At 29.9% G+C, this 11,067-nt stretch overlaps 1 protein-coding gene across 24 annotated transcripts; it reads left to right on the forward strand.

The window, feature by feature from the left end:
* Positions 1-1,055: 1,055 nt before the first annotated feature.
* Positions 1,056-10,688, forward strand: LOC112726550 (uncharacterized). Of its 24 annotated transcripts, none has more exons than XM_072208600.1 (7): positions 1,109-1,463; positions 3,443-3,611; positions 3,892-4,015; positions 5,764-5,886; positions 6,688-7,197; positions 8,912-10,072; positions 10,157-10,688. In XM_072208600.1, exons 6-7 carry the CDS (start codon positions 8,969-8,971, stop codon positions 10,238-10,240), a joined length of 1,188 nt encoding a protein of 395 aa, XP_072064701.1. In that variant the 5' UTR covers positions 1,109-1,463; positions 3,443-3,611; positions 3,892-4,015; positions 5,764-5,886; positions 6,688-7,197; positions 8,912-8,968; the 3' UTR covers positions 10,241-10,688. The 24 variants fall into 24 exon arrangements, with proteins under 24 accessions (XP_025631762.1, XP_025631758.1, XP_072064699.1 ...); XM_072208602.1 differs by having other exon boundaries at positions 5,764-5,880; XM_025775973.3 differs by having other exon boundaries at positions 1,058-1,463; positions 8,912-10,688.
* The last annotated feature ends 379 nt before the right edge of the window (positions 10,689-11,067 follow it).

An 11,067-nucleotide genomic window follows, 5' to 3' on the forward strand; every position in this document is an offset into this window, starting at 1 on the left:
AAAAAAATTAATAAAATCATCTAATCACTTTTAAATTAAGGTAATAGAATTTACAAATATCAAAAAAATAGCAAAAATTATTATAAAATAGTCTTAAATTTATTTTGTTTTTATTAATTATTGTTAAAATAAATAAATATTTTTAGATATAATAAACACATAAATATAAATATTATACGTATAAAATTATATATATTAAGTTAAATAAGATAATTTTATGATATTATTTTATTAATTTTACTCTAATAAAAATAAAAATTCAAATATAATTAAAATAATATTTTATTATTTTACAAAATTTTTTTCTATTAAATTCAACTACCATGTATAGTAGGACCGTATGTCCCAATATTTATAATCTCACCAACCAACTAAAACCTAAAAAGTTCATTCATTAAATATGCCCTAATAAGTTGCCAACTACTAACATTGGATACCCTGTAATTCGAAGGTAGTTTGTCTGCAAGAATTTAATAAAAGAAAAAACAAAATGAAAAGTGGGAAAGGAAGATTAGTGCATGCATGTATGTGAATAAATCTTGAAAACCCTAGGAAACCAGCATAGCACTACTAAAAACCTTTTTTGTTACATGCAGGTTTAATTTGTTGTGGAATTAAATACACATGATATAAGTATTTTGCTGTTGATTTTTAAAGTCGCAAGTAATTTGCTCTGCAAAAAATTACTAAAAGTTGTATGCAGTTTTGAGAAAGATTAATAAATTCTATTGAATTTTATTATTAATTTAGTTATGAATTTTTTGCACGACTAATAGCTATGTGTATATTAAAATTAGTTATTAAAATTAGTAACTAATTAAAATATATATTAAAATATAAATATATATTTAAAAAATTAAATTATACGTATATTTATACATAACGATAATGTTACAAAAACAAAAAAACAACTAAAATTTACTCTATTTATTATTTTTTAATTATCACAATAATTAATAAATATTAAATATTTTCGTATACACAAATACATTAGTTTGGCGCATGTCAAATTTAAAATTCAACTATAACTTTCTAAATCTTACCCACTTTCAATCATATACCACAAAAAAATATCGCATTATAGTCCACAGCAAACCCAAAAATTATTAGACTAAAATAAGTACTCAAGTCCTATGTGCTTTCGTTGATGCTGATCGTTACTCTCTCTCTCTCTCTCTCTCTCTGTTCAAAATTAATGGCTCTCAGGGATTTTGCGTGAACGACTTCGACTTTTGATGCCTACTATTGACGGTGAGGAATTTTGATTGAAGGAGATGAGAGGGAACCTGACCATCGTAACAACTCAAGCGTGCCCGGTGGAGTTGTCCAAAGCATTGTTACCCCACATGACTATCATGTTTCCCGCTATGTCTTCAACGTTTTCCTCTCTTTCTTTGCGGTTCTCGCGTTTCTCTTTCCATGCGCCCGCCTTCTTTTATTGCTTCTGGCCACTACACAACAAGGTAAGCGTGGTAACTATGATGATTAAGATCACCTCTCTCACTTACATGTTTTCATTTATATTTTTTACTGATAACAATTGAGAAAGCTAAGAAGATTAACATCTTTTATTGATATTATTTTAAAGATTTAGTTGATATGTGTCTCGTTAAAATTATTTAATTAAGTAAAAAGTTATTATACAAAAAATGTGTAAAATTTAGTTCTTTTTGAAAAGATAATAGTTACTATGAGTTATTGTTAGTTTTGTGAAATAGTTTCAAGTAAGTTTAGTGTATTATAGATTTAAATGTTGTATTATTGATAGTTTAGGAGAGGGTATAAAGTATTGTGAGATTTAATATGTTTTTTAGTTAATTACAATAAATTTTATGATAATTTATTTATAAATTTTTTAAATTAGTATATTATAATTTTTAGATATTATCTTAAATATTATTAGATATTATATTAGATATTTTTAATACTTAATTATTTATTTATTTTTTAACTTTTTCTATCATGATATCTAAATATTGATAATACTAAAAAAATAAAAAAAATCAGCATTTATTTTATTTAGTATTTATTAATTATTATAATAATTAATAAATATTAAATTAAATAAATTTTAATTATTTTTTATTAATTTTTTTTGTTATTAAATATTTACTTAAAAAATTTAGATATTTTCATAAATATGTAGCACAATTAATAGTTATTTTAAAAATAATAGTTTTTTTCCTTGGTTAACAAATTTTAAGCGATTAAGTTATATAACTTAAAAAAATCCATAAATTCTTAGGAGCTAGGTAATGACAACTATCTCGGTTAAAAGTATTAGGTAATTATATTATGTCAAAATTATTATTATTGTAATCTCGCTGTTTTTGAACATTGTTACAGATAAGTAGTACTCTGATGCATTTATTAATTGTCCATAACAGCTGTCAATTTTGCTAATGTTTTCATATTATATTAAACGACTAATTTATTGAAGTCACCAAAAAAAAAAATGCTAGGAAACAATGAAAATTTTGAACAACATAAACAACCACCAATCAAATGAAAATACATTACACCCTAATTTAATGCTACTAATTAAATTTACTCTTTTAACTTTATTAATTCACATTATTTACACATTGTTCAAAAATTTTGTTAATTACCTATATTTTTTCAAAAAAAAAAACCCTAATTTATTGAAAAACAATCGCCTACCCACCTGCGTCACCAACTTTGGTAAAATTTTATTTTTATTAACACTTTTAATTATCAACTCAACATTTTTAATTTAATAATCTAATAATATATTTTTAATTCATATTTTTAAACATTTTCCTCTAATTACTGGTAAAAAAAAACAATAAATACTACTAACGTGGTGTGTTATTGCACTCTGATTTAATATAATTTATTACTCACCTACCGTTTCCTCCTTGCAATATCAACTAATAAGAGACAATATGCTCTTCCCTCACCAAGAAAGACTCATTCTCTATATTCTGTGTATCTTGATTTTCCAATATTGCTATGGGTTCATCCTCTGTCCATCCATAGGTTTTGTATTCCCTTAATTTTGTGGGGTGTCTGCAAGTACATTTCTTTTGGGTCGAATCGGGATGCAAATTAAGCTGATTCACAGTAAAGTTTTGGTCACGGTCAGTATTACTCATTTGTTACTTATCTATACTCTATAGGCATTAGTTAATTTTTGGGTTTTGAATGTCTGTTTTTATTTTGAGTCTGCTGAGATGGTTTCGGTGTTTATCAATTGCTTATTCATCAAACACAAAGCCATTGTGTATGCAAAGGGCATGGATCTGGCTTCTTTGTGCCTTGGTTTTTCTTAGAAAGAGAGTAAAACCAACCATTTCTCCATTTGAACTGCAGCCATAGAAAACATTGTTGAGTTAGTAAACTTTGTGTGAAAATAATAGTTAGTGACACTCAAATGAGCTGTAATCATTTGAATAAAGCTTAGTTTTTTTTTTTTTTTCAGAGTTTTCACCTCATGACTCAAAGGAAGGATAATTGTGTTGTATCACATCACACATTCTGGCAAAGTGGTACTAGAGTTCTAATGTCAAAGGCTAAAGAAGCACTACAAAAGCATGATCAAGAAATCCAGTCTCTCTCCAATAAAGCAATCTCTTCTCCAAAAGTCAGAGGTATGTCATTCTCTCTTTTCTTAATTATATCTTTATTCTATGACTTGGTAATGTATATAACTAAGTGATTAGAAAATCTAATCGATTTTCACCAGTGATTAGAAATAGGAAAAGTATACAGAACCAAGAGGTGATCAGGTAAAAAGTAAACAACTTAACTAATTTATAATTATATTTAATTAATTTTATTTGTTTTTAATTTATAATATTTAATATTAATTGCTTCTCACCTCAAATTAAAACTCAAATTAAAATTCTAAATGATACGTTGGAGAAATAGGGGTGGGGTTCACGGTGCAGTCCCATTCTCCAGAGATGTTCCTCACTTGAAGAAGCCTAGCATGGGTGGTGTAATTACTCTTAATGAATCGTATGAAACTTTGGTGCCGTCATCGCTGTATCACGTAAGTGTTTTCCCTTTTTCTCATTGTAAAATTTTGAATTTGCGTTTAGTGTAAGCTTGAAATTTAGAATGCCCAGTTAAGTAGTATTTTTGTGGGTTTAGGAATAATGAGTTAATTTTATATCATAACTACAATTTAGGGTTTAGGCTAGCTCCATCGCAATGGAAGTGAATTTGAAATTATCGTAGTTGCTATAACGAACCTAGGGTAAACTAAGGATTAGGGATGTGTTTTAAATAATTTTTAAGTAATACTCTTAAGTAGGAAACTTTTTAGAGATGCACATTAATGTTATGATAGTTCTCATTATTCAACTCTAATGATTTGGTTTGAAATTATACTCTTCAATGAATTTGAGCCTTTAAATTTTTAAATTGTTTTCCGTTAAAATTTATTTTCAGGTTTTCCCATTTGATTTGGTGTAATTTTAGCATTTCAATGTTTAAAATATCTCAATTTTTATATGCATGTGAGTAAAAATAAAGTATTTGTATATCATACGATATATTTTTTAGGCTTCTTCATTTTTGTTGAACGGTATGTTATCCAAAGCATGAAGAAGGTTCTTGGTTACAGTAATATTATGTGCTTTTGGTCCCACATTGATTTCTCTTTTTCTTTTTCTTTTTTGGTAATTCTCTTTTTTTTTTTTATTATTATCTGAAAATTGGTATAATAGCAAGATGAATTCCGTGGATAATGAGTTATTTTGAATCATTTGTTATAAACTCAATCCACATAGAAGGGAGAAAACAAGTTAATATTCAATGGTCAGTTAAATATTCCCCTTTGACATTACAATCAAAGAACAAATAACATTTCTATATAGTTAATGGATTTTAATGAAATAAATATAAAGCCCTAATAAAATAGGGTGCTAATGTGCTAATAATATATTTATTAAATTTTTTATACCATTTACGTGCATTCAATGAATAGGTGCAGGTACTACATTTGTTATTTTCATTAGAACAAAAGGTACAATGCAAAGTATTGGTTCCGACTTAGAATTCTTTTTCAATTATTGGTTTGCGAGACTAGAAAAGTAGTAAGTAAAATTTTTAATTTTGAATAATGTTACTGACCAATAAATATACTTTAATAAAATTTATTTTTTTATTTTCCTTATAAGGTTGCAAACAGTTGCCAATGAATAATAGTTCAAATGGCATAATCTCCCCATACTCAATTAGTCAATTAAGAGGTTGCGGGTTCGAGTCTCCTATCTTTGATAAAAAAAAAAGGTTGCAAACAGTTTTTAACGGCGATATATAATTATTCAAGTATTCTTTTTTCCTTTTCTTTTTAAATAACATTACCAATGTTCTGATCATCAATAATTATATTTTAATAATTTTTTTTATTTTCCTTTTCTTTTAACTTAAGTTCTGATAATAGATACAAGCCTAGCTAACATAGATCGCGGGACATTTATATATCAAACTAAACACATATCCTATTTACAATTTAAAAGTGAAAAATTACACACACTTTAACTGTGATGATATTTCCCATTTTTGAGCTGTATCATTTTTAGGTGAAAATAAAATTCTAATTCTATAATTTAAAAGTGGAAGAAAGCCAAAATTTACAAGGAAAAGTATAGGTAACTAACAGTATTTTTGAACAATGTGTAAACAATGTGAATTAATAGGGTTAAAAGAGTAAATTAATTTTAAGTATAATTAGTAGTATTAAATTAGGATGTAGTGTATTTTTATTTGATTGGTTAAGAATCTGCTCTTCAGCATATGAGCCCATTGGTTGACCTGCATACGCAACAAGATCTCCAACCTTCCTACCAGTGAGTCCAGAACCAACGGCTGTGACAACCCCAACAGCTTCCATACCTGAACACATTAAAAGTAAAAGTAATCAACATATGATACTTTCTGCATCAAATATTTGACATATTAGGATTTGTATATTTGTAATTTGCTTATCCTGCTGGTTTTCTTTTCCCTCCTTTCAAGTTTTACACTGCTTTCCTATATTAAACTCTCAATGGAAGAGGTTCAAATAAGAGAATGGCAATTCATTAAAGAAAGGGATCACCAATAGAGAATAAGAATACTACATAACTTAGAAAAAGAGAAGATTTTGAGTACAAGATGCACAATTATATTCTTTAGAAAAAGGAAAAATACGAGGAGTAAAAATAAACAAGAAAACAAATAAAACAAGAAAATTCTTATGGCAAATAGATAGATGTCATTTATTATAGGCGATAAGGAGTCATTACTATTATTTTTGGATAGAAGTGGGGCATTACTTCTAATTTGTTCAATTCTACAAAACTGTCAACTGGGCAAGCAAAACCGCCAAACCGGTGAAAGTTTGGGAGCAAGGAGAATTCAAATAAAAATAATATTTCCATATGATCTGGATTTGTACATTTTGTGCTAATGCCCTCCTCATGGTTCAAACCTCTCCCGTTACCATCAAAATTAAATGTCATACATATATATATAGAGAGAGAGTATCAACTACACCAGCATAAGTTAGATATAAATCTTTACACCATTTAATAACCTTTTACTAAATAATTTTTGCAAAGCACATCATTCGTTTAATGGTTTATGGTTGTATAGTTTAAAATTATATAATCTTAAAAGCTGTTCACAGTATATCATATGGCCTTTGATCACTGCAAACTCTTGCTGCCTCCACAGCCAGAGATTTTTGCCATCAAGCTTGATAGATGCCAGATAATTGGAGTGAATCAAGCCTGAAGGATTTGAGAGATTCAATGATCTGGTTGACAATGGCCATCCCGGAGTCGCTCTCAGTGCCTGCAGCCGAGGCCACCGCAGCTGTGCTAGTGCTCCAAAGGTCTTTCACGGATGTTATTTTGGAAGGAGATAGCAATCATAGCATTATGGTTGTCAATGCTCTCCTGGCTCCACACACACCAGTTTGGGCTTTCGGTTTCTAATGAAAAGGCCCTTTTATAAATTTTCACATTGTACATGTTGACAGAGGGTAATGTAGTGGCTCACACTTTAGCACAATATTTAACCAAGTTAATTTGGATATCTTGAATATGCAATGGTAACATAATATCAGAAAAAAGGAAAGCCCCACCCACTAGATCTTTGGCATATTAAAAGGAAGGAGCATTGACTTGCTTTCACACCAAAGTCGTACGCGTCTTCTTTCATTCATCCATCAGTTGCTTACAGGTACTACTCTTAAACTCAATCTCTCTATCTGTTGCTTGTTTTTTCTTGTTGGTTATCTTATTAGTATCGTTATTAACTCGTGATTATTTTGTTTTGCATTGAATCCTATTCTTTTCTTGTTTGTTTTCATTATTGTTCCCTGTCCCTCTCCCTCACCCTCAATTTTGGTTGCTTTCTGATTCAACTCTGTTTTGAACTCATAAAGTAAATCAAGGATGAAAGCAAAACAATGCATATAATATTTAGTTTATGACCGAAATTTTTAAGATTTCTTATCATGATTAACTAAATTTCTGTAATGGTTATGAGATTTAAGGTTTTCACTATTCTAGTTTCTTGGATTTAAAATTTACAGTACTGGTCCGGAGATTCAGCTCTAAGCTTCATATGTTTGTTGCTAGACATATGGTTAAATAATGTTTTATTTTGTGGCAATTAAACAATGCAAAAATGAGGCCATTATAAGAATAAGGAGTGATAAAATCGTTTGCACATCATATAAACTCTTTTTTGTCTTTTTATTTTTGTCTTATTTAAGCATTAAAACAAAACGACGCTATTTAGCCAGCGTTCAGTATGACAAGTCAAAACCAACTTAGTATTTCATTCATTAACTCAATGCTAGAAATGATTCAGGGACTAATATGGTGTCCAGAGTTTATTCTCGAAGACTAATATAATAAATTTTGAATTTAAAGTACTAAATTAATAAAAGTTGTGAATCTGAAAGACTGTTAGAGATTTAGTCTAGGGTGATTATAGAAATCATTTAGGAAATCAACTTTTTTTCTTTCAACCAACATCCAATTTAAATTACTTCATAAGTTCATATATATTCCATTCTTTATTCTTAGTTGTGTTCTCATAGTTTAATTTTTGTAGTAATTTTTATAATTTAAAAGAAGTGGTGTGTTTTACAGCCACTTTCAATTAAATATTTAGTAAAATATTTTTTGAATTACTATTTTTTTTGTGGAACTAATTTATCTTATCTAAATTATTCAGGACCAACAATAGTTATTTGTAGCAACCGGTAAATATATAGATGTGTATACTTATTTCAAAGTATAAAAAATATTATTTATATATTAAAAATACTCATTAAAATTAACTATTTGTATATAATATATATTGTTTAATTTATTTTTAAAATATATTTTATATTCAAATAAATATTTTATATTAGTGGTTGATTTTATATTAGTAACATGCGTGTTCTAATTATTAACATATGAATATTTGGTCGGAAAGTAGTATAATGCCCATCGAATTTATTCAAATGAATTTTTAATTGGCCTTTAAATTCTTTTTGTTTTATGACAAAAATAAGAGTGCATCAATTGATAAAATATTATTTTAAAAAGTGTTGTTATACTATTTACCTTTACAAGAAGTATCATAGAACATTCCAAGTGAGATCGCCCAATATATAATGCGCACCTCATCATCGTCTTCTTTGAATCAATTTCAAGTTTTTCTTATAAATTATGTATAAATTTTAATTTAGTCCTTCTTAAAATTTTTATTTTAGTTTTTTTATATTAAAAATTAAATTTTGGCCCCTCTTCAAATTTTGTTCTAACTCTGCTCGTGATTCGTTGGTGAAAGGTGTAAGCAATCTTCAACTTAATTTCTCTCATTCATGCATTCTCCATTCTCCTTTATTGAAAACTAGTAATAATGGAAAGAAAAATATGGGATTCTTGTTGGGCAGGAAAGAGAGCAGTTGAGACTAGCAGGAGGGTTTGATTCACTTGATCCGGCCTCGACAATGATGGACCAAATCTTTATCGTCATTATAATTGTTGGGCTTATTATAGGTATATTAGGGGTTTCTGCGTATAGAAACTTCTTGGTTGTTCTTCCCATCCTACTCTTGAAAGATCCTACCAAACCAGCAGAACATCTTGTTTCTTATCTTCTTCTGCCTGTATCTGTGAAGTTATTAGCATGGGTTACCTCTGGGATTTGCACCGATATATTTGGAAGCGAAAAGGTTGTTGGAATCATAATCATTGCCCTGTCGCTGATGATGGAGTTCTTAAGGGTTACTGGTTTAGTAGGTAACGAATTCTACATATGCGGGTTTGGTTTTCTGGAGGGTGCTACCAAAATTGTTGGAGCTATATTAATATCCCGGAGAGCAGGCAGAGTGAATGCTGGATGGGTCATTTTTTCAGCGATTTATTTGCAATGTCTAGTAGCATTGAGTTCCGAGATACGTTCTATGACGAAGTTCACTGACATCCCATCACCATCTGATGTCCACCGTATATATGCTTTCAGAATCTTCGTGCCTGGGAAGGTAGTGGTAACCGTGATAACAACCTGTCTGGCGGTGGGGTACGGGTTCTACTGCTATTGGAAGAGGCCAATTTGGGCGCAACTTCGTCAACAAACACATCACGAGTTCTTGATGGTAATTGCCGGCATTTCGTTTTTAAGCGGCCTTAGCTATCTCAGTCAGCTATTATACCTAAACTTGATTTTCCGGTCCGCTCCGTTGGTCCCTCCTGCCAATCTAAAAACGCTTCTGCTTATTGCCATACTGGTGTTCGTCTGCCTGGTTTTCTTCAGTCGTCACAATTACCGTTGCTTGATTTTCGTGGTGTTTTTCATTCTTAAGGCTACCTTCATGGTAAATGCTTTTTGTCAGACTCCCTTCAAGAAGGAAGATTACGGACTCGAGCTTTTTTGGCCATATTTTATTGACAACACCATCTCTAATGTTGTAAATGCAACCATAGTTGTTGTCGCTGCAGAGAGCTTCCCTGAAGAGACTAGGGCTGCTTGCCTTGTTATATCAGGTGCTGCTGGTATGCTTGGAGAAATTCTGGCCGCCCTTTGGTTCTTACGCGCAGGACACCGTATCCGGGTGAGTTTCTTTCTCCTTGTTGTAATCAGTTTGATTGCAGTTTTTACGAGTGTTGCGGTGCCAGACCCACCTAACAACCAGCAGAATCCAGCGCCGCCGAACAACCAGCAGGACAACCAGCAGAATCCAGCACCGCCGAACAACCAGCCTGGAGATCACCAAGAGTAATAATCATAGTGCCGTCATAATCTTATTTATCAAGCTTAAACAAGTCTCTTGTTATTGTAATGAACTACTTATGGACATGAGATAAGTTTCCACATGTCAGTAAGGTTAAATAAAAGTATAAAACACATGCTTTGGACATGTGTATGTGTTAAGACTTATGTCCTATATTTAGTGTCATTGAGAGAGGATCTGAGAAGATTTCGATAGAGATCTGTACGAGATATGCTCGAGATCTTGTGTGGATATGATTCAGATTATGTCTTTTATGGACCGACATGAAAAAGGACATCTTTGGGCCCGCTATGATGTCGAGTCTAATCTAGGAGCTGGTCCATAGGGTAACGTTTATTTTTGCTGACAGAATATATAGATATGCACAGCACATTTTTAAAAAGTGTTTGAAACTAGAGATATGGACATTGAATATATTGTCTTTGAGATAATTTTTTATATTTTTGTGTTTATTCTTTTACAAAGGATAATGATAGATACAAAATTTAGAAGAGGGACACAGACTTTTTTTTTTGTCTATAGATATTTTTTATTATTCCACTATTATCCTTTCTTATTTTTCCTAATTTGTGTTGTTCTCGGAAAATAATTTCTTCTCCATGCTCTTTCTTTATCTCTACATTTTCCTTTTTTTCTTTTTTTCAGGTACTCTTTTCTTTCTTATAAAATTTTTTATTGGGTTGGATAATTCATTCCTTCTTATCGTTATTAGTTCAATATCATTTTAACCTTGTATTATATTATTTAATTTATAATAAAAATAATAACAAAAATAATTAGTCTTAAAATTTTTGAAAGATAAATATTATCAAAGA

The sequence above is a fragment of the Arachis hypogaea genome, chromosome 12, assembly GCF_003086295.3.
Source record: "Arachis hypogaea cultivar Tifrunner chromosome 12, arahy.Tifrunner.gnm2.J5K5, whole genome shotgun sequence".
Taxonomy (NCBI): domain Eukaryota; kingdom Viridiplantae; phylum Streptophyta; class Magnoliopsida; order Fabales; family Fabaceae; genus Arachis; species Arachis hypogaea.